This window comes from Eulemur rufifrons, chromosome 20 (genome assembly GCF_041146395.1).
Source record: "Eulemur rufifrons isolate Redbay chromosome 20, OSU_ERuf_1, whole genome shotgun sequence".
Lineage (NCBI taxonomy): Eukaryota > Metazoa > Chordata > Mammalia > Primates > Lemuridae > Eulemur > Eulemur rufifrons.
The window spans coordinates 26,487,648-26,511,302 of NC_091002.1; the positions used below are offsets into that span (position 1 = coordinate 26,487,648).

At 55.2% G+C, this 23,655-nt stretch overlaps 1 protein-coding gene across 1 annotated transcript in view; it reads right to left on the minus strand.

Annotated features, from left to right (window-relative positions):
- Nucleotides 1-23,350, minus strand: part of ANGPT4 (angiopoietin 4) — a 41,422-nt gene extending 18,072 nt beyond the window's left edge. The window contains exons 1-2 of the mRNA XM_069496066.1: nucleotides 22,892-23,350; nucleotides 257-412 (exon numbers count right to left, since the gene is read on the minus strand). Of these exons, the coding sequence (XP_069352167.1) occupies nucleotides 257-412; nucleotides 22,892-23,203 (468 nt within the window). The 5' untranslated portion in view covers nucleotides 23,204-23,350. The remainder of the gene's footprint in view (nucleotides 1-256; nucleotides 413-22,891) is intronic.
- Between the last annotated feature and the right edge of the window lie 305 nt (nucleotides 23,351-23,655).

Genomic DNA, 23,655 nt, shown 5'->3' on the forward strand with positions numbered 1-23,655 from the left:
TCACCCCAGGGCCCGGCACAGCCCTGGGCACTGGAGTCACAGAGCTGGAAAAGCCAAGCCCAGTGTCCACCCCTAGGGCTCATTGCCTGGAGAGATGGCTTTGTGAAAAGGTCAAGGGGGGGGGGAATCGAGGGGCTACAGGCCTAGAAGAGGCCTTGACCTTACCTAGGGACAGAGGTCAAGGCAAGATGAGCTGGCCTGTGAGCCGGCCTAGCCAGCCGCAGCCCCCTCAGCCTCGCTCTCGCACCCCCGTTACCTGAGCCTCCACGTCGCTGAGCTTGCGGGTCTGGGCGGTGGTCTGGTTCAACAGGCTGGTGCCCAGCTCCAGCATGGTGGCCGTCTGGTTCTGGACCATGTGCTGCTGGGCCTGCTCCAGCTCCGACCTCAAGTTCATCTGGATGTACCTCTCTAGCTGTGGGAGATCGTGGGCTGGGGTCATGGGGTAGGGCTGGGGTCATGGCGCAGGGCCAGGGTTGTGGGGCGGGGCTGGGGTCATGGGGTGGGGCTGGGGTCACGGGATAAGGCTGGGGAGGCCTCCTGTCCCTCCCACGTTCTCCAAGGAAGGGCATGGAGCTGCCAAGGGAGGCCCCCTGGCTTGGAACACGCCAGGCCACCATCACCTCAGGGCTGGACTGTCCCAGGAGATTTTCCCCTGGCCTCTCTGCCTCCACCCTGTCCCCTGCACAATTCATCCCCTACTCAGGGATCTCGTTAAACCTAAGTCAAGTCGCACCCCTCCTCTGCTCAAAACCCTCCCAAGGTCCCTATCTCTCTCAGAGGAGCAGCCACGACTGCAGGTTCCTTCCTGACCAGGCCTTCACTGCCACACTTCTCTCCTCTCCTGTTCCTCTCTGCCTCACTTACTCTGCTCCAGATGAAGTGCCTCAATGACATCCCTCCAACACAGCAAGCTTGCTCCGGCCCCAGGGCCTTTGCACACATGGTTCTCCCAGCGTTCCCTCTGGAACCCTCCCCGCAGCCCCCACCGCATCCACATGGCTCGCTCCCTCATGTCATTTCAGATTTCTTCATAACACTTACCACTCCCTGATTTGTACTACATATTTATCTGTCTATTATCTGTCTCACCATCTAGAATGCCAATTCCATGATGCCCCAAGGACTTGGTCTTGCTCACCGCTTTATCTCTGTGTCTAGCACAATGCATGGCACACTGTGGGTGCTCAGGAAACGCGTTCACTGAGTCGATGGGAAAGGGGAGCAGCAAGGGTCAGAGATGGCCCCGATCGCGTGCCCTTTGCCCAGCTTTCTCGGGGTGAGCCACAGGCAGGGCGTGGGCACACATCCTTCCCTCGTATGAGAGCTTGCATGTGCATCAGCCAAGCTGCACTTTCTATCTTCCGGCCCCGCCATCTGCCAAATGGGGCTGGACTGGCCAGTCTCCAGGGGTTCTTCCAGCTCTGATGTTCTGGGATCCCACGTGCTAATGCTCATTTCTCTGACAGGGCTGCTCTCTTTCCCGAAAGCAGGAGAAGCTGGCCCGGCATGACACCGGGATCAAGGTGAACAGTGTGTTCTCAGGGCCCCGTGCCTGCAGGCGGAGAGCCGGATCCCTCCCCATCCAGCACACACTCTGGCCTCTCTCCACCAGCCCCGGCTGGTCCCTGGCTCCTTCCCTTGCCCTGTCAGTCTTCCAGGAGGTCCAGCAGGGCTGCTCTCAGGGTCCCAGGGAAGACTGGTGCTCCCCAGGGAGAAGAGTTGACCTTGGCTGGGGCCAGGCTCCAGCAGTTCATCTCTCCTCCCCTCTCCCACTGTCAGATCCTGGAGGAGTGCTCATGGGGCCGGGCCGTGCTGATATGTTAGAGTCCCGTTTCTCAAAGTGTGGTCCTTTGATTGGCATCAGCAAACCCTCCAGCTGAATCCATGCGATGCTTGCTCAGGTGGGAGAGTCTTTGGTGTAGAGATGGCAGAGGAGACTGAGGGCCTGAGAGACCCCCTGCCCACTGACCCGGCAGCACACAAGCACGGCTAACAGCTCCCATCTGGACACTAACTCCACAGCCCTCTGGCTGCGTCCTCATTCTCTCTGCTGCCCCCAACACAAAACCTCTACCGCAAGTTACTATCTTCTCACCTCTGTGCCCGCCCTCACTTTTTTTAAAAACTGACAACATTAATAATATAATTATGGTACATTTCACACTTACAAAAAAGTATAAATATAAAGAAAAAAACAACCCATAATGCTCACCCTCCTGTGCACCCCCAGTCACATCTGTCCAGCCCCGGAAGCCCATTCGCTCTGTAATTCACCTTGTAAGGGACGCCTTTGTGTCCTTTGACATCTCAGCAGCCATCACCCCGTGGCCCCTCCCTCCTGCCGGAAGCACCTCTCGGGTGTACCCGCCGCCTCCCTCTCACTGCCCCTTTACGGGTCCCTACATGTTGGGGGCTCTCATCTCTCTGGACTTTCTCTTCTAGGTCAGGGGTCCTCAGTGGGGAGCTACAGGGTCCATGAATTTGGGGGAGAAAAAAGTTACATTTTTTGTCCACTAACCTGTAATTAAAAGTTGGTATTTCCTTCAGTTATGAGAGCTTAGGTCACAAACCACAGACATACTAGCTGGTCCCCCGACTCATTACCAATAGAAATCACAGATATTTTCATATCACAACGTGTTGTTACAATATATTAAGGTATTGTTTTTACTCAGCATGACTTTGGAATTATGGACATTATCAAACCCACCCGTGGATAATGCTACAACTTTGTCACAGATTTTATTTTTAATATTGTGATTATAATTTCAATATTACCGGTGTGCTTATGCTTTTATTTTATGCATTTCTGAGAAAGGATCCTCAAGCTTCACCCAGGACCAGATGCCAAAGGGTTCGGGGCTGCAGATGCATCAGGCCCTGCCCCAGGTGCTGAACCGGCCCTAGGACTTCCCCAGCCCCCATGCCGAAGGGGCGCCACCGTCTCCGGCCCAGCCTCTCCCATGGATGTCTCACGAACTCGCCATCTCCGCACGGGTTTCCAGTGGCATGTCAAGCATAGAATGCCCAACACGGAACTTTTGAGTCCTTGGCTTCCTCCGCCCCATCCCTGCAACTCCCATCTGGTTCTCCCAAGTCTTTCCCATCTCAGTAACTGACCCGCCCAGTTCTGGAGCCCCAAACCCAGACCTCAGTCTTGACTTCTCTTTTTCACCCGCCACACTCCACCCACTAGTAAGTTCTGCCCACTGTGATCCCTACGCGAATTTCGAATCTATTCACTCACCTTAGCCTGGGCCGGCTACCGTCACCTCCACGAGTCTGCCTCTCATGCCCTCGCCTCTAACCCCTGCACCGGCTCCGGCAGAGTCTAATGGCTGGGCCCACCAGGGTGCACAAGGGGCCAGCAGAGCTATACTGAGTCTGGTCTCGGGCTTTTCCATGCACCATGAGCCTCCTGGAACCTGGATTCAAATGCAGACTCCCAGGTCCTGAGCACCTGCTCCAGGTGGTCAAACAGCAAATTCATTCCTGAGGTGAGACCTTCCCAGGCATCTCCGCATCTCCCCCAAGGCTCTCATTTGCAGATGGACAAAGCAAAGCTCAGAAGTCTTGCCCAAAGTCACCCCTGGCAGGCTAGATCCCAAGACTCCTTGCCCAGGGGCCTCCCCAGGTCTGCAGAGCTGGGCTGGTGACCAGGGTAGCTTAGGGTCACCTTGAGTGACTGGAGCTCTCTAAACACCCTCACTTGTCCCCCATTTGTCCTGTGGTTACAAGTGGCCGGGCAGGGCAAAGGCCTCCCGCAGCTGGAGCCCATCACCCAATTTGCCACACCCACCCACCCGCATGGGCCCTGGAATGGATAATCCAGGCCAGATGGGCCCACTTTGGCCAGGCTGGGACTCTGGGGACTAACACTGGCCTGGGGGTGGGGGTTGGGTCTGGCCGAGGGCTCAGGCAGCAGCTGAAGGGTGAGGGAAAGGTCTGGATGGAGGAACCCACCCAGGATGGGGATGGACTGTTCTCCAGGCCCCACCCGCCCCAGGATTAGACCTGCCCCCTTCTCCATCACCCTCACACTGGCAAATTCTCAGGCCTGAGATGGGGTACAGGGGCTTGACCTCTCACCACCTTCCAGCTGCAAAGTGGTTGAGCTTTGGTCCCTGGGCTACCGTTTCTCTCCCCTCGGCCCTGGGTTTGAGTTCTGGCTCTGCGAGGACACTGTCGTTGTGGACCCTTGGGGAGTGCTACATTTCTCGGAGCCTCACTGCACAAATCTGTGACATGGGATCAGTAAATCCTGCTCTTTGGTGGAGACGGGGCATTTGAAAAGGGTCTTGAAGGAAAGCAAAGGAGCTTATTCAGGCAGGGGCTGGAGAAGGAAGGCAGGTTGTCCCAGACAGACAACAGATGCGTGTTGATGGACGAGCAGTTTCAGGGGCCATGGAGATCTGCTCAGGCCTGTTTCTCTCCTGTATTATTTATATAAAAAGGGACTTGAACTGGCAAATGGAGAAACAACTGTGGTCTATCCATCCAAGGGACTCTAGTCAGTAATAAAAAGCAATGAGCTATTGATGCGTGCAACAGCATGGACGAACCTCAGATATATTATGCTGAGTGAAATATGCCAAACTCAGATGGCTACATACTGTCATTCCATTTATATGACTTTCCGGAAAAGTCAGAATCTGCGCTTGCCAAGGCCTGGGGCCTGAGGGTGGGGATTGACTGCAAAAGGACACAGGGGAACTTTCTGGGGTGTTGGCCATGTTGTATATCATGATTGTGGTGGTAGTTACATGACTGTATCTACTTGTCAAAACTCACAGAACTGTATGTGAAAAGGGTGGATTTTACTGCATGTGGATGATACCTCAAAAAAACCCCCAAAAAACTCAACAACAAAACAAAACCTAGCAACGCAAGGTTCAATAAAATGTCCCATATAAAAGTATGTATTATAATATCAAAAATGCTTCCTCCAACTAGTCCCCCTACCCTCTGAGTTTCATTCATGTATTTTTCAGTAATTATGTCTCGAGTATCTACTATGTGCTAGGCCCTGTGGTACTAGAGAATCAGAAATGAACAAAATTGGTAAGCTTCCTGATTCCAGGGCGCTTCCTCTAAATATTAATAAATCAGTGATGTTGCAATAGTGATGAGTGCTATGAGGAAAATAAGAGAGGGTAATGCACGGGGTCAGGGGCAAGTTCAGCCAGAGGCAGAGAAAGCCTCACCAGAGAGGCCGGCCTGGGCTGAGAGTCTGAGAAGGGACCAGCTGTGGGAAAGTTGGGAGGGAGGGAGTTCCCGGTGGAGGAAAAGGCAAGTGCAAAGGCCTTGAGGTGGGAGTGTCTGATATCTGAGGATCAGAAAGAAGGTCAATAACAGTGACATGCCCTGCGTGTCTCTGCCATGGAAGATGGTGCATGAGGCTCATGTTTGGGAAATGCATTTTGTCAATTGCAGTTAAAAACTAATGCAGAGAGAGCCTGGGTTTGAATTGCAGCTCTTAGCTTATTGGCTGTTTGACCTTGGGCAGGCAGGTGCCTCTACCTGTCTCAGCCTTTTCTCTAGAATGAAGCTAATCATGACTTCTACCTTCCAGGTTGTAGGGAGCATTCCTGAGAGGACTCTAGTGCATGGTTACATAATCAACACGTGACAAACTCCGGTACGTCTGCGCCATGGCTTCCCATGCAGCTGTTAAAGAGCATGTGAATGAGCTGCATCAGGTGGTGATCTACAGAGATGTGTCAGACACACTCACCAGTCAGAAAGCCAAGATGTAGAACACTACCTATGGTGCGGGCCCATTATATGTAAGAACACTCCACATGATATATTTCCTAGGTACGCAATGGACCAAGAGGACCAAACTGTTAACAGCAGTGACTTGCCTGGGGGTGGGGGGTTACAAGAGGTGGGTGGTGATGGCATTTTCCTTTTCCATGACATATTTTGAAATTGTTTGGACTTAAAAAGTAGAATGAGAATGTATACAGGCATAATTCATATACTAGTTAACAGTGAGTATATAAACTAGGTGTTCTTAACTCATGTCCTGGGCCCCTGAGGGATCTGTGAATAGAACTCAGGGAATCTTTAAACTTGGATAAAAAAAAAAAATGATGTATTATTGTTTTCACTAATGTCTAACTGAAATTAGCTTTGTCTGGGGTGATGAATACAGGCCACAAGCTACTATGGTAGTGGCAGCGGTGCCCGTGGCTTTGTCACCAGCAGAAAGCGCAGGTATTCTTGTGTCTCATCACAGTGGTGGTGGACGTCTACAACATATCGTGTACACTCATCGCGACCTCAGAATGAGGGAGGGCACCAGATCCACCGCTAGATCTTGTTATTTAATGTATTAACACAGAAGCAATTTATGACTATCAGAAATCTGCTTTTAAAAATATTTTGAGGCCGGGCGCGGTGGCTCACGCCTGTAATCCTAGCACTCTGGGAGGCCGAGGATCATTTGAGCTCAGGAGTTCGAGACCAGCCTGAGCAAGAGCGAGACCCCATCTCTACTAAAAATAGAAAGAAATTATATGGACAGCTAAAAGTATATATAGAAAAAATTAGCCGGGCATGGTGGCGCATGCCTGTAGTCCCAGCTACTAGGGAGTTTGAGACAGGAGGATCCCTTGAGCTCAGGAGTTTTAGGTTGCTGTGAGCTAGGCTGATGCCACGGCACTCACTCTAGCCTGGGCAACAAAGTGAGACTCTGTCTCAAAAAAAAAAAAAAAAAAAAAATTTTGACATTTACATCTCGAGGCAGTTTGTGTCTTTTGTAAATCTATGCATTTGATTTTATATTTTAAAAAACATTCTTCTGAGAGAGGGTCTAGAAGAGATTTACCAGATGCCAGAGGGGCCCAGGACACAGGAGAGGTTAAGATCCCCAAAGTCCCCTGCCACACAGGTTTCCTCACCAGTGTGCCCCCTTGGGGACATCAACTCTGAGAGTGCGGGATTCTGTCTGCCTTTTCTTCTGGTGCCCAGAAGGGTGCCTGGCACTTTACAGGTGTCCCATAGATATTTGTTAAGTTGAATGAACGAATGCATGAATTGTACTCTTCCCTGGAAAAATAGCTTTGAAATAAACTACACTGCACATCTCTATGGTGCAGCCGTCGGGAAATATAAACAGGAAAGGAAAGAAATGCATTTACAAAGAAACTAAACCCCAGCCGAGCTGCCCCATGGCTTGTCACTTCCAGCCTTTGTGCATTTCCCTGTCCACAGATGGTGGGATCACAGTAGCACTTTGGGGGTGGAGTGAGCAGCAGTGCCTGTGGCGCTCACAGCCAAGGGCCTTGTCAGGAGACGTGTTTGGAGCGTCTCTGGTTGAGGAGGCTGCAGGGAGGCCAGTGGACAGGGTGAGCCCTGCTGCTGGCTTCCCTGCCCCAGGCTTGTCCTTGAAGCACCAGGGTTTCTGGGAGTTGGGGTGTGTGTTAACATAAAGGCCACGGATTCTCCCAAAACCACCCCCCTATGAAACTGCCGGTAGCTGAAGACCACTGGATTGGGAGGCAAGAGCCCGCCACTTCTGGCCCCAGCTCTGCGTCTCCCAGCTGCGGGACTTTGCTCCAATGGCTTCATCTCTCGGTAAACTCCATCCTTCCAGTTGCTCCGACCCACCCCTCCGAGTCAGCCTGCACTCCGCTCACTCTCTCACGCTCACATCCCTCAGACACATGTGGACTCTGACCACGTCTCCCCAGGCTCTGCCACTGCACTCTGGTCCCAGCGGGGCTCACAGCTCCTCGTTGCGCTCTCGGCTTTTGTCTTTGCTCCCGGGCCCCCAAACTGTGCTCTACACGTAGCCAGAAAGGTCCTGATAAACCTAAGTCAGATCACGACGCCCTCTGCTCTCAACCCTGCCACGGCTCCCGCCTTGCTTAGAGAGAACCAGGCTTCTTCACGGATTCCTTTCCAGGGAAAAAAAGTCTTTGCTTTGGAGACTGGCAACATCACCCCAAAGAGCAGAGTCCAGCCGAGGCTGCGCTGGGGAGCCGTGGGAATTTGCATGAAGCCTGCTCTAGGTCCCAGGCTGAGCCAGGTCAGCAGCTGGGGTGGGGGGGGGTGGAGATTAAAGGGCAAAGGGCTGTAGCCGGGGTGCCCAGGGCAGGAGCCCAGGCAGGGTGGCAGCAGGGAAGAGCTGGGAGGACCTGCAGGATGCCCTTAGGGACAACTCAGTCCCATCCCTCCATTTCACAGATGGGGAGACCGAGGCCCCAGTTAGGAAAGTGATATGCCAGAGGCTGCACACAGGGGCTAATAGCTGGGTCTGGGCCAGATCTATGAAAATCTGGGCAGTCAGAGCTTCGATGGCTTTGTGTGTCTCAACTTAAATGTAAATTTTGTAATTTTATTTTTTGAGTGGGTGATATAGGGACATTGTTCAAAATTCCAAGGAACTAAAACAAATATTCCATCCCTGCCGCAGCTGTGCGAGCCCCGGCAGTAAGCGTGCTTCGACCCCCACCACCTGCCCCTGCGGCTACAGGAACATCAGCCCGCCGTTCTCTACCTGGATTTTTCTTTTACTTAACATAATTTGGAGGTTGCTCCACATTCATCCAGATAGACTCGCTCAGCACTTTAACAGCAGCATGTGGATCCACGCACGGGACACCAGTGTTTGCCCTTGAGTCCCCTGTAGCTGGGCCTGTAGGTCATTTCCAAACAGGGCTGCTGCGAATACCCTTGTATGCTTGTCACTGAGGACTCCTGCAAGGCTGGGGGATAAACCCTCCAAGGTGTACTTGCTGAGTTAGGGTGTATACGCTTGTGATTTTGACAGTTAACAGACTGTCCTTGGCAGAGGCTGTGCCTGGTGGTTTCCACCCTGCGTTTGGAGGAGGGGCCCTGGGGTCTGCAGAGGTGGCCACAGGAACAGAGAGTTGGCCACTGAACACCCCCCAACACGCCTCCACACCCCTCAATCTCAGTAGCACCCAGAGCTTCTCCCACCAGCCTCCTTCTGACTTCCAGGTCGCCCCGCAAATGTCACCTTCTCTGAGAAAGATCCCTGACCACCCCACTGAAGCTAAGCACCACCTCCCCAGCCCTGCCCTCCTCCACCCAGCGTGTCTGTCATGGTGGCCGCAGCCCTGCACACCATGTGCAATCACTGTCATCCTTTGTCATTTGTTCCATCTCCCACCTGAACATCAACCCCAAGAGCCCAGAGCTTCATCTGCTTCGTTTGTGGTCACATCCTCCGAGCCTGGAATGGTGCCAGGCACGTAGAGGGTGCTCAGTATTTGTTGAAAGAACAAATGGGGCAGTTTTCTGTAAGGGGCACTGGATTTTCACGGAATAGCTGCTTGGCAGCCAGAGACAAATTTGGACCCTCCAGCCCAGCCCCAGCTGCTGCTGGAGCCCTGCAAGGGGTGAGGGGTGGAGGCGACAGAGGCTGGGGAGCAGAGAGCCAGCTGGTGCCAGGGCAGGAAAGAAAGGGGAGGAGATGCCCACACAGAGGCTGGAGAGTGGCTGGAGTGCTCACGGGGGAGCCCAGGAAGGCCACGGCAAGGGAGGGGGCCAGCTTGGGGTATCTGTAGGAGGAATGTTCCAGAAGTTCATAAGACAGTCTTGGTGTTCATTCACCTGCTCAACCAACTCGCTCAGATGTGTCGAGACCTGTGCCGGTGCTGGGGACAGCAGTCACCAGGACAGGACAGGCCCTGCCCAGCTGCCGCCAGGGGCTCCCAAGGAAGATATCTGCAGAGCTGCTGTGTCCCAGGCGTGGCCCCAAGGGCCGTATCAATACAGCTCATTCAGTGCTCAGTTCTCGCATTGTCCCCATTTCACAGACGAGGCAAGGAAGACACCGAGAAAACGAGCACTTTGGTTTGTGAGTGTCAGACGCTGGACTTAAATACAGGCCTTCGGGCTCCAAAGACCACATCCTTAACCATTCAGTGAGCTGCTGTAGCAGCCAGCCTCCACGATGGCCCCGGTGACACCCTGTCCTGGCGCTCGTGCCCTCCTGCAGTCCCCTCACTCACGGAGTCAGGATGGCCGGTGTGGCCCACTGGGTATTGTAGAAACGTTGCAGTGTGATGTCCCTGGCTGGGCCGTTACACTTTGACTTCTGTCTTGCCCTCTCTTGGATCACTTGCTCCAGCAGAAGCAGGTGACCATGTTCTAAGGACCCTCAAGCGGCCTGTGGAGGGCGCATTTGGAGGGGGACTGAGGCCTCCTACCCACAGGCCACCCCGGCTCACCAAGCGCAGGAGGCTGAGCCCCGGCCCCGCCGAGCCTGCGGGCCCAGCTGATACCTGAGTGCTACTGTGTGAAGAACCCCAAGTCAGAACCACCTTGTTAAGTTGCTCCTGAATTCCTGACCCTCAGAAACCGAAAGATATTATTATAAATATTTGCTGTTATTTTAAGCTGCTAAGTGTTTTAGAGTGATGTGTTATGCCACGATAGATCACTGCTTTTCCAGAGCTTTTAGAGGCTGGAGACCCTCATGTTTCCAATTTCTGCTACCCTTGCTTGGCAAGTCATGTCCCCACCCCGCCATCCCCAGGCCTCAGTTTCCTCATTGTGACAACGGACCAACCTGTGACTTGTGCACCCGACAGCCGGGGGTTGGGCCCTTCTCCTCTACCTGTGTCCACCCCTGGGCCCACACCCGGCCTGACCCCGGGGCTCAGCACAGAGCGAGGGTGTTTGTCTTGTCCTCTCTGAGCAGCAGGGCCCAGCCTGCCTCAGCCGTTTTCCTCTCCACAAGAGAGTCTGTGGCTTTTCTTCTGGGTCAGGGCTCAGAGCAAGCAGAGCGAGTGGGCCCGCGGCCAGGGGCGGAGAAAGTCGGGGACCAACCGGCTCTCCTGGGAGGATGAGCCTCTCCAGCTCAGCTCAACCACAATGCCTGGGCAGGGTCCCAGCATTTCCAAGCTTCCAGCTGCAGCCCCGAGTCTAGTCTGGGCCTGGAGCACTGTGCTGGGAGTCAGGGAGCTTGCTCAAGTCCTAGCTTTGCCATTGCCTTTCTGTGCCCGTGATGTAGCTTCTCTGAGCCGCAGTGGCCTCATTGGAAAATGAGGCTCCTTGTGTCCTGCGCACAGAGGGGCTGGAGGAGGAAAGGGCGTGGCCACGGGAATCTGTGCTCCACGGGGGCTGGGATTCTTGTTTTGTTCATGGGCCTTGCACAGGGCCTGGCGTGTAGTAGGCTCTTACCAGTATTTGTAGAGTATTTGTGACTGCCCTGCCTCTGGGCGTCAGCTGTCACAGGGTGGGGACCCAGTGTCTGCCCCAGGTAAGGAGGCCATAGGGAGAAAACGAGAATGTTGGGGAAGGGGTTGCAGAGGGAAGGGGGATCCTGCTCCGCCATCGGGACTTGGGGTGGTTCTCAGAAGATGGGGAGAGACTGCTGGGGTCCTTGCCCCTCAGGCTTCCTTGGTTGTCTGTGTTTCCACCTTGACCTTGGGAGGTCTGGCTGAGATGAGGCCCAGAAGATGGGCCCTCTGTATCCCTCCTCGTGTAACAGTTGGAAGCTTAGTGGAGAGAAAGTGAAGAGGCACATTTCCTGTGATCGCTCACCTCCCTGCCACCCGCGTCAGCTTTGCACAGAATGGGTGCTGTGTCTGTTTTGTTTGGCAAATGCCTATCGAACACTTATTATGTGCTGGGCACTGTTACAACCACTGAGTATATTAAGTCCTCGTAGCCACCCTCTGAGGTAGGACCTGTTGTCAACCCATTTTACAGATGAGGCACAGAGAGGTTTAGCAACTTGTGCAAGGACAGGCAGCTAGCTCTTCACTGGTGAATCCAGACTGCCTGGGAGCTGCTCCCCCAGGCTGTGCTTCTGCAAGGTCACCTTGGCTGGAGTGATCATGTGACAGCACCCCTGCCCACCCCCAACCCCAGTTCAACCTTGGGGAAATAGACAGAGGAAGGCTTTGCTGGGGTATCGCCCCACGGGGCACCAGGCCTTCCTGCCTGTACAAGTCCAGCACATAGCTCTTCCCTTGCCTCATCCCAGCAGCCTGGAGGAAAGGCGCGATTGTTCCCCACTTGTCAAATGAGTAAACTGAGGCCCAGAAAGACCAAGCATTACTCACAGCTGGCAAATGAGGATTCTAATTTAATGGCCGAGCTCTTTCTATGTGCCTACGTTGCATCCTTGGTGGCCGAAGCTGATCCTGCAGATGTGGTGACAGGGACAAGGTCAGGGTCACAGGCCCAGATGTCTACAGCCATTGCCTGTTGCAGTGATCCTCAGCAGGGGCAGGACGGAAAAGTGGCCATATCGGTTCCTGGTCCCCATGTCCCTGAGCACAGGGTCAGGCCCGGGAGGTCTGGCCTGACCCCTGGTGGGTACTCCAGCTTTCCCTCTCTGGCTGGGTGCAGACAGCCAGGTCCCACTGTCCTAGCTGTGTGCACCCAGCCACACTGACGCCTTTCACTTTTTGCTCCTTGCCACCCCAGGGACTTTGCACTTGCAGTCCCCTGTGCCTGGAATGCTTTTATCTTTCCTTCCTTGCCTAGGCACTGCCAACCCAGCCTTTAGATCTCAGCTCTGTCCTTCTTCCTGTTGCCCTCCCTCCATCAAGGTCAGGTGGCCCTTATCCATCCGACACACCTCGGCCCCTCCTGCACAGCACGGTCGCGGCTGCTCATTACATATGAGACATTACTAGGATATGGGAGGGGGAGAAGGATGGTGTCTTCCTTGCTCACTGCTGAATGCTTGTCACCTGCACAGTGCCTGGCACATGGTAAGCCCTCAGTAAACATCAGGGGAAGGGAGGACTGAGTGAATGCAGAAATGAATACTCTCACCTGGCATATTAAGTTCAGAACTATGCATGTACATGCGTGTGTGTGCGTGTGCGCCCACGCATAACCCCAGAACTGTAAGGACGCATGGATTTTTCACAATGTTCGTGACAGGCTGTGTGTCCTGTTGCCACTGGAGAGGAGAAACAGATGTCTCAGCTGGGTATCAGGAACGCTGGGTTCTGATCCAACCCCTGCCACTGACCCCCTGGTGAATGTGGTTGCGTCACTCCTTGCCCAGGCCGAATGTCCTCATCTGTAAATGGGCATGAAGAGGCGGTCTGTGCAGTGGTTGGGAGTGGGGGGTCTGGAGCCAGTTTGCCCAGGTACAAACTCACCTCCTTCACCTCCTAGCTGTGTAAACTCCCTGGGGCCTCAGTTTCCCCACTATAAATGGGGATCACAGCAGTCCTCACCTTTTAGGGTGTCATAAAGTTTAATGAGTCAATGTTTGTAAAACACCTATAAAGTGTTGGGCACAGAGAAAGTCCCATATGGGAATTAACCACAGCAGTGCACTCACCCTGGAAGAGAGAGGAAACAATAGTAGCATCTCCTGCTTCCCTGCATGCTGAAGCAGTGCCCGGCACGTGCCCAGACTAGCCACTTGGACCTCACAGCAAATCCAGGCACGGGCTTACCATCACACCCATTTTACAGATGGAAAACCTCAGGCTCAGAACTTTAAGAGCTAAAAATCTCACAGATAGAAGGCTGAGCAAACAAAAGCAAATTGCAGGAAGATATGGATGGCGTGACATCGTTTATATAGGAAACAAATATTATACCTTGATGGGGGGGCGGATAGACACGGAGTAAGAGGTTATCAACACAATTCAGAGAAATTCTTTCTGGGTAGAGGAGGAAGGGAAGGGACAGAGGCTTAATAGTATTGGTGGGGTTTTATTTCTTCAGCTGGGCTGTGAGATCAAGGAACTTTATTTGCTTTTACTCTCTACTTTTTCATATACCTAAAACATTTCAGTAAATTTTCAAAATGCATTAAAGAAAGAGCAAGGAAATTGACTAAGAGAGGGTCGAGAGTTGGGATGAGAAGTAATTTCTTTTCTTCTGCATCTTCACGTGTTTCCATATTTCCTGATTTTTGCACACTGAAAATTAGTATAAAGCTGAGAAAAGCAACTAGGCTGTTGGCAAGAGGTACAGCTGGGGCTGGAATCTGGGTCTGCTGGCCTTGGAAGAGAGATCCAAGCTCTCCCCCTGTTCCCCTTCTCCCGCTCAGCTCTGCAGAGATTTCCCCTCAACAGCTTGGAAACTATCTTCCCTCCTTCAGCCCTAGCTTGGGGCCCACACTGTGCTACAGGCCAACAGGTGTTGGACTGGGGTCAGGAGTGAGGTCCACAAGGCTCTGCCGGCCTAAGGGTCCCAGGCTCTGTTCCCTCGCCCCAGGGAAGGTGGTTTTGCTTCAGCTTCAAGGGTCCCCAGGCATCTCCTCACCCATAGACCATGCCAGATATTTGCAAACTTTGTCTTATTTTGTCCTCACCTGATGTACTTGTTATCGTAGCTCCCATTTTGCAGATGAGAAAACTGAGGTCCAGAGAGGAGAAAATGGCTCTTATACAAGATAAGAAGCAGAGAAGCGGGAGTTGGACTCCTGGGCTACCTGGCTCCAAAGCAGATTGCCTCCCTGCGCCGGGCATCCCTGCATCCCCGCATCTCAAGTTCACGTAGCTCCTCCTCTCTGCCAGGCACTGCACTGAGCCCTGCGTGTGTGCTACGTCATTTAATCTCTGCAGTCACCTGCAAGATAGCTTCTGTGAGTGTCCCCATTCCACAGATAAGGAGACTGGAGGTGCAGAGCTGCAAAGCAACTGTCTGAGAGGACACAGCCAGCCAGCGGGGAGCTGGGATTCAAATAGACTCAGCTGGGCCTCAGGGCCTGCATTCAGCCTCCGTGGGATTTACCCCCAGGCCCTGGCCAAGGACTGGGGTGTAACAGTGAGGACACCCAGACAGAGTTTCTGGAGCCCCTCAGCTTTTAAGGGTCATCCCTGCTGGCTGAGGAACCACCTGAATCTTCTCTGGCAGAAGAACCCCGGAGAAATTCTCCTTGGCCAAGGGGCTCCTGGGTGAAGGAAAAATCTAGCAGCCGTGAGTCTCAGCTTTAGGCATCGGGTCCCTGGTTTCCCCAGGCCCCAGCTGGTGTCCAGGGGCCCCCCCACCCCCGCACCACAATGGACATGTCTTGTTTATTAACCAAGAAACCGGCCTACATGCTGAGATGGTGGGTTCTGGCATCTGATGTTCGAATTTGACCTCATCTTCCTGGCTGTGTGACCTTGGCCAAGTCACCTAACCTCTTTGTGCCTCAGTTTCCTCATCTGTTAGTGGACAAACAATCTTACACCATTGGGCCACCGTGAGAATTAAATTAAACCTCCCACAGCACACAGGACAGAGTGTGGCACACGGTGCTCAATAAATGAACACGTGCTCACTGCTTCATAATGTTACTTCCGTTGTCTCTTTTAATCCTGCACTTGCTCCGGGGCAGGGGGGATTTTGTGTTCCACTTCACAGAGGAGCGAATTGATGTAGGTGCTTCCCCAGGGTCCCGCAGCTGGCCAGCAGTGCCCGTGGGACATGACCCCCTGACCTCAGCTCAGTCCGCCCCGGACCCCACAGCCAGATCTCGGGGTCCATTCCAGACATTTCAGAGCTGGCTCTGAGGTTATGCAAACAACCCGAGGCCCGAGTCTGGCCGGGCGCGGGCTTAGGGGCAGACCTGGGGCCTGTTTCCTCACGTTTCCTGCCCAACGAGGAGAAGAGGGAGAAGGTCTGTGTGCGTCCAGCCTGGCTGAGCTCTAGGGCCATGGGGGAGAGAGCCAGAAACACGTGGCCCTGCTCCTGTGGGGTGGCCTGGCCAAGCCACTTGAACAAATAAACTCGTCCCTCTGGGGAAGCCATGACAGGGGCCACTGCTGCTGTTGCCCACCCTGCAGCCTCGCCCCGGGCACCCGCCGAGGTCATCCCCAGGCCGAGGGCATCTGTGCCAGCCATTTCTAGGCCCCCTTCTTGGAAAAATAATCCCATTCCTCCAAGAAGCAGATGCTGTTCTCCCTACCCCACCCCCAGGCCCAAACTGCTCAGGCAGGAGCCAGCGGCGAGGTTAGGAAATCAAACCCGAAGATATTTTGTTCGGCAACCGAGACTCATTTCTTGTTTGTACAACTGATGGCTGAAAACGCCAAGAATTTATGGGCTGCCCGGGGAGGCTGGGGCAGCTGGGAGTCCCGGGCCAGCTTGGAGGGTCTCGGGCTGAGCCAGGACCCCACGCTGGGCTCCCGCTGGATGCTCTCTTGACCCACGTCCAGCTAGGCAAGGCCTCGCGACCAGGGGGCCGAGGGGCCGAGTTATTCTGAGCTTTGACGTCAGGGACCTGGAGCGAACAGCAGAGGCTGGGACAGTGCCAGGTCAGGAGGCCCCTGCCCAGCCCCTGACCCCTGTGGGCTTGGCTGTGGGCACAGAAAAGGGAGAGAAAGAGGCCCCAGCTACGCAGCCTGGCGGGGGTGGCACTGGCCATTGAGCCCATGTGTCCCGGGGCTTCCAGTGTGGACACCCAGGGAGGCAGGAGGGACGGCCTAGGGGACAGGGGATGAGGACCTGAGAGAGACAAGGAGAGACCCAGAGAGACAGAGACACCCACAGAGTTAGTGGCAGTGAGTCAGGGCCACCGAGAGCCCCGAGGGAGAGACCCACAACAGGCAGAGAGGCACAGAGATAGAAGAGAGAGACAGAGAGAGGCTGAGACAGGGAAACGGGGGCGGGGGGGGAGAGAAAGACCTGCCACGGCCCCTGGGCCAGCCGTGCTTGGTTCAGGTGAGAAAGTGGGGGCAGGGGCAGCCACAGTTTCGAGGTGCAGAGTCTGCACTGCCCCTGGGACCCCAGACACTCTGGGACAAGGTGGTGGGGGTGAGTCAGGGAGCCTGGGCTTATGTCTGACCCTGGTTTTCCTCATTCTCCTCATCTGTAGAATGGGTTGTTTTGCAGCAACGTGGGGAGAAGGCAGAGGATGGCACCTCCTGGCCGGGAGAGCCAGGCAGCTGCGGGAGTGGCAGTCACACGAGGGAGCTCGCTCTGAGCGCCTGCCGTGGGCAGATGCTGTACCTGCTCTGCTTCTCTTAACCCCACAGCAAAGGTCAAAGGTCAGGAGCGGTTGCTTTCACTCTCCCGCCTCAAGGAGGAGGCACTGAGCGAAGGCCCAGCACTGGGTCCCAGAGCCATGTGACTAACCCCTGGGCTGCCCGGCCCAGCCTGGGAGGCCCTGCTCCAGCTGGCGCTGTCCCCCCACCCCCTCAGCATTCCTGGCTGCAGCCTTCCACCCCGAAGAAGGGGTGGAGCAGAGCCCAGAGCTGACATGCAGCCCACCAGGGCTAGCTCCAGATGTGAGTCACTGGGGCAGGGGCTTTCCAGGAGGAGGGGGGAGGAGGGGGTGGGGAGAGAGGAGGCAGGATGGGGGTGGGGAGGTCAGGGAGAGGGAAGGGAAGCGGGAGGGGGCAGGAGAGGAGGAGAGCGAGGACGGAGGGAGAATGAGAAGGGGTGGGCTCCCCCATGCACCCCAGCACCGGCGGTGCCACACTGGCCAGCTGCATGCTGGGAGAAGAGTGTGGGTACTGGGGACTTGGAGACTGAAGCAGAAGGGAGCACCCAGCGTCTCCATCTCTGGGCTCCCTTTGCGTCCTTGACACCTTCCAGAGTCAGGAGAAGAGCCTGCAGTTTGGGGTGAGAATCCAAACTCTCCCATTTCTGCTGCACGACTCTGGCAAGTCCCTTCCCCGCTCTGGCCTCAGTTTCCTCACCTGTACACTGGGGGAGCAGAGGAGTTGGGGGCACAGGCTGAGCAGGTGGTGGCCACCGGGAGTTTGAGGCAGGGAGGATCTCCCCTGCATCTGCCCAGACAAACAGAATCTCGCTGAGAGAGCTCCTTCATCCCTAACGGCAATGATGATGATGATGATGATGATGCTATTAGGTAAGAATATTTTAAACTCTTTTTTTTTCTTTTCTGGAGTGTTAAAGCAAAACCTATAAAGAAGCCTTTGAATTTCAAAGGCTCTGAGATATGCCCAGATCAAGGGAAGAACCAGAGGAAGGTCATGGCCACAGCCATGGAGGGTAGTAGCATCTCCAGTGGGGGGCCGGGAGAGTTGGAGGTTGGGGGAGATGACTGCTCAAGTGAGCCAGGGGTCACATGCCTCACCTGAAGAGAGGAAGGGCCCAAGAGCTTCAGGGCTCATGTCTCTATTTCCAAGGAAAGCCCCAAAAGAAAATAGCCTACATGTGTTGAGCACTTACTGTATACCTGGCACCAGGCCAAGTACTACATGCACATCATCTTGTTAAATCCTCATAGAGGTACTCTTACCTCATTGTGCAGGTGAGGAAACCGAGGCTCAGAGACATGCAGAAACTTGCCCCAGGTCACACAGCCAGGAAGGGGCAGAACTGAGTCTGGAATCCCAGCAGCTGGGCTCCACAGTCAGGGCTCTCACCTTCCAGGCTGTGCTGCTGCCCAAGGAGGTGACAGACCCAGGGAAAGTGACCAGCAGGTGTGTCTGGGCCAATGGGTCTGATCTTGTGGCAGGCTCCACAGGCTCCCTAATGCCAAGAGGCATAAAGCGGGTGCTCACCCCAAGGGGCTCCTAACCCAGGAGATGATGGTACAGCAAACACCCATGGGGACCCCCCCAGAGACGGGCAGGATGAGGACCCCTTGAGAATACCAGCACGGACAGCTGACACTCCTAGCCCCGAGGACACCTGCAACCCTTGTGCGGGCTTGACTAAGATTGAGCTTCTCCCTCAATAGTGCAGGGGCTCAAAATAGGGATGAGGCGGAACTGAGTAAGAGCCCAGCACACGCCTGCACTGTGCCCGGGTGGGCTGGCCCGTGTCTTTATGAAGCCGGCAGCAGGCTGAGAGTGGGGCATGGCGTCTCACTAGTTGTCCCGGCCAACCCCTGCCATACTGCCGATTCTCTCCATTTTGCACTGGGGAGAACTGAGACTCGCTCATCGGTAGCCACGTGGTAAGTGCGTGCTGGGACCAGGATGTGGACTTGGGTCAGTTGGACTCCTGCAGCAGTGCTCTTAGGTTCCGCAGCTCTCCGTGGTGATGTGGCAGACCCCTGCCCAGGAGGGTCAGGCTGGGAGGATGGGCACCTAGAGAGGACATTCCACCCCAGGCTGAAGAGTTGGCCCAGGGACCTTCTGGCCCCGAAAGCCATCAGTTCAATCCATCAACTGACTCAGCCCATGTTTCCCAAGCACCTGGCACCCAAGGGGTTCAAAGATGGATGAGAGGGTGAGGTTTGGGGTGTAGATGGCAGCGTCCATGGGAAAGATGATGAGGCCTGAGCCAGGGAGACAGGAGGGTAGACGATGAGAGAAGCCCGGGTGACAAGATAGATGAGCCTGCTGCCTAGGGCTGAGGTGGGGACCACAGGAGACCCCCAGGGCACAGCCAGCCTGACAGCTGGGTGGTGTCATAGCCTAAACAGAGAGAGGTGGGCAGGAGGAGTGTGTTTTGAGGAGAGGGAGTCTCAGGCAGCTTTGGGGCTGAGAGACCTGTGGACCCTCAGAGGGGAGATGTCTGAGGACAAGCAGGGTGGTAGGTGTGGGGCTCAGGATCCCATCACATACCGATTTGGTGTCACTATGGAGCAAGATAGAGACCTGAGGCCTGAGAGATTGGAAGAACATTTCTGCATTCACTCATTTACAGACATTTATTGAGCACCTACTATGTGTCAGGCACTGTTCTAGGCCTTGGGCACACAGTAGTGAACAAAACAGACATGGAGCTCACAGAACAAAAGCAATGCTTTTTAGAACATCAGGTAGTGAGTGATAAGTGTTAAGAAAAAAACAACAGTAAATATGGGGAAAGGAGTGGACAAAGGGTGACGGAAGGAGGATGGTTATTTACGTGGGGTGGGCAGGGAGGGCCTCTCCAGGGAGGTGACATTGGAGTGGATAGGAAGTCAGGGAGGGCCACATGGGGATCTGGGAGAGGGGCATTCCAGGCAGTAAGGGTTTTTGCTTTTATTCCAATGAGATGGGATCCCTGGGAGGAGCGGCAGGATGTCACTTAGGCTGTGGCGGGGATCTCCCGGTCTGCTGAGTGGAGAATGGAGGTGGGGGCCAGTGTGGAAGCAGGGAGCCCAGGGTGGCAGCTGGGACAGCCGCCCAGGCAGGAGATAGAGGTGGCTGGTCCAGATGTGTTCTGTAGATAGGGACTCACTGATGGAGAAGGTTCTGGAAGGATGGTGTTACTCACCAATATTCAGTTTGTCAAGAGTCAAGTAAGATGAAGGCTGAGCTGTGGCCATTGGATTTTGAAACTGGGTGGGGGTGACAGGTGACCTTAGGGCAAGGAGTAAGTGGGAAGTGAGGAAGTGGAGGCAGTCCACGTGGACTTCCACGGGTTGGAGAAGACGCTTGTGTTTCTCCTCCTCCTCTTCCTTCTCCTCTTCTCTTTCCTTCCCTTTTTTAACACGGGAGATAGTTGGGTGTGATTAAATACTGACGGGAAGGACCACAGAGAGGGAGAAGTTGTCAGAGACACAGGAGGGGATGGCTGGTTTGAGGAGATTCAGGAGCTGTGAAGGGAGGTGACCCACAGCCCAGGAAAGAAGAGTGGCCTTGGCCCATGGAGGGACCCCTTTCCTCTGAGCCCGAAGAAAGGCCTTGGGGACTGGTGGATGCACGGGTGATTCTGCAGGTGTGAGGCAGGCAGCTAAGGGGGCCCTCTCCCCTCAGCCTTCATTGAAGTAGGAGGTCTAGGGTCTGGAGAGAGGATGGGTAGAGGGTGGGGAGTGAAGATGGAGGTTCAAGGAGGGGGCAAGGCCTGGAGAAGCCCTCATGGGACTTGGGAACAGCTGCCCGAAGAGATGCACACAGATTCCAGTGCAGCATGCAGCCCTCGTCGGGTTGGGCCCCAGTGTGAGGCCAAGAGCTCCCTCAAGGGGAACACGGGCGTGGGGTGGTGGCAGGGGGACAGTGTTGCAGGGCAGGTGGGTGGATGTGCAAGTGGGCAAGGGACTATGGGGAGACGGTGAGTGAGGGACTGAGGCAGTGCTTGGGTCAGGGAGGAAGACAGGAGGCGAGGCGTGTGTGTGTGTGTGTGTGTGTGTGTGTGCATGCGCGAGTGTGTATGAACAAGCGCGTTAGACACGTGTAGTGCAGCCTCTCCACCTCGGGGATGGATAAACCCAGGCTATGCATAAGACAATCCTTTGGAAAACAGGAGGCAACTCTTAGAACTTCAATTGACATGATTTCCTATGTCATCTTTTAAAAGTTTCATTTTTATTTGTGTCACACCATGTATATATTATATTAATATGGATGCATATGGGTCTATATTAAATAAATCTGTGCGTATCGGGAGCAAGCGGTCCTCACTGATTGGGCGCGTGACTGAAACCACTGGACACCATGGGGAAGGCAGAGCCGGCTCCCTTAGGGAGCACCTTGGGGAATCCACTTACCTCCCCGGTCTCAGAGGCTGTGGCGCTTGCCTGCTGTTTAATACATTCTACAACTCCATGAATCGGCCCACATCCTACACCCCACGGCCACCACCCCGACTGTCTCCTGGTCCTGCTGTCTTCCCTTGGTGGTGCCTACTTAGAGGCTCTGGCCAGTCCCATCGTGGACCACCCCCCTAGGACATTAGCCATGCCCTAGTACCCACCCAGTGCCTCACCGAGGGCACACAGTAGGAGCTCAGAGTGTCTGCTGAAAGATGAAAGAACGACAGGGCCCTGGTCTCGGGCCCAAACCACAGTGGTGCCCTCAGCTCCCTGTGGCCCACACCCAGTGCATCAGCAGAGCAGACGGATCGGCTCTCCCTCCAGAACACACCAGAATCTGACCAGCCACACCCCCTCCCCTGACCCATCCCACTCCAGGCCTCTCTCATGTCATGCCTGGGGGCTACAGTGGCCGCCTCCTTGGGCTCCCTGCATCCACCTGCCTCCTATAATCTATTCTGTTAAAACCAAAGCAGGGGCTGGGCACGGTGGCTCACGCCTGTAATCCTAGCACTCTGGGAGGCTGAGGCGGGAGGATCGTTTGAGCTCAAGAGTTCGAAACCAGCCTGAGCAACAGCGAGACCCCGTCTCTACTAAAAATAGAAAGAAATTAGCTGGACAACTAAAAATATATAGAAAATATTAGCCGGGCATTGTGGCGCATGCCTGTAGTCCCAGCTACTCAGGAGGTTGAGGCAGGAGGATTGCTTGAGCCCAGGAGTTTGAGGTTGCTGCGAGCTAGGCTGACGCCACGGCACTCTAGCCAGGGTGACAGAGCGGGACTCTGCCTCAAAAAAAAAAAAAAAAAAAAAACCAAAGCAGGGGTATCTCTCCCCGCTCAAAACCCTGCAATGGCTCCTGTGACACTCAGAGCAAAAGCCAGAGTCCTTCCAGGGACCCCCAAAGCATGGGTCACCTGCCCTGCCCTCAGCTCTCAGACCTGCCCCACGCACTTTCTCCCATTCCGTCTCTGCCCCAGCCACACCGCTGCCGCTGCGCTGTCCCCCAGGCACAGCCCCTGCACGTGCTGGTCCCTTTGCCGGAACACTCCCCCTCCCCCGAGACACCTACATGGCTCCGTCACTTCTCATGTCCTTGACATTCAAAACATCACCTCCTCTGAGACATCCTCTCCAATGACCTGACCTCCAACAGCACCCCCCGCCCCCACGCTGCTTGCCCTCTTCCCTTCGTTTTGCTTCACCGTCTAACACAGTAGGTAACTCTATCACCTCTTTCCCCCACTGTCCAGAAGGGGACGTGCTACTCTGTTCACCGTTGTATCCCTCCGCACCTAGGATGGCCCAGCCCGTGTCAGCACTCAACGAGTTTCTGTTGGCTGAATGAATGAATGGTAGTTAAGGAGCCAGGCTCCCAGTTCGGACGCTGCCTAATCTTGCTGTGTGGCCTCAGGCCCATCCCTGTCCCTCTCTGGGCCTCACATCCCAATTGGTACAACTCAGAGCCAGCCCTCTGTGCCCAGGGAAGGCCTCTGGGATGGATGCTCCACCTGCCAGTGGTGACAAACGCAGAGCCACCCGCCGCCCCTGCAAGCCCAGCGCTTACCTTCTGCAGCCACTGCGTGTTGTTCTCCAGCACCTTCTCCAGCTGCCGCACGCGCTGCGTGGGCCAGTCCCCCAGGTGCAGCGCCGCGGCGGCCGGCGAGTCTCTCTGGAGGCTGTTGGGGCCCCCGAAGGCCTCAGGCTCCGGCGGGCAGGGCTCGGGCTCGGGCAGCAGGAAGGTGTAGCTGCACTGGCCGTGCTGGACTCGGTGTGCCCAGCGGCGCCCGCCCGCCTCCTGCCCCCTCCGTTGAGCCGCCGTCGTGGTGGCCACCATGAGGAGGAGGCCGCCCAGCAGCATGGCTGGCTGCGAGAGCATCCGGGGACGTGGCGATGGCGAGGGGTGTCGGTCAGAGCCCCCAGGGGCCGCGCCCGCCCACTGTCCAGCCCTGTGCCTAGCACACCCGGCTGGCTGCGGCCGCTGCAGCTGCAAACCCCTGGGGCCGAGCTCTGTCCCAGCGGGAGGCTATTTATACTTGTCTGAACGCCACAGCTGCTCGGCTTCCTCTCACCGCCCCCTGCTCCCCACCCCTGCACCCCTCACCTCTATTCTTTCCCCTTTCCCTTCCTTCCTCCTGTCCTGCACCGGCCTGGCTCTGCCCAGCCTCGCCCCTGAGGCCGTTTATTATCCAGTCCGGGCCTGGCCTCCCTGCAAGAAGGGAGGAAAGAAAACAACACACGCAGACACGCGAGCAAACGCAAATACCAACCCCCAAGGCTGCCCCTTCGGAAAGCCAAGCGCAACTTAGCAACTGAACTCTCTCTTCCTCC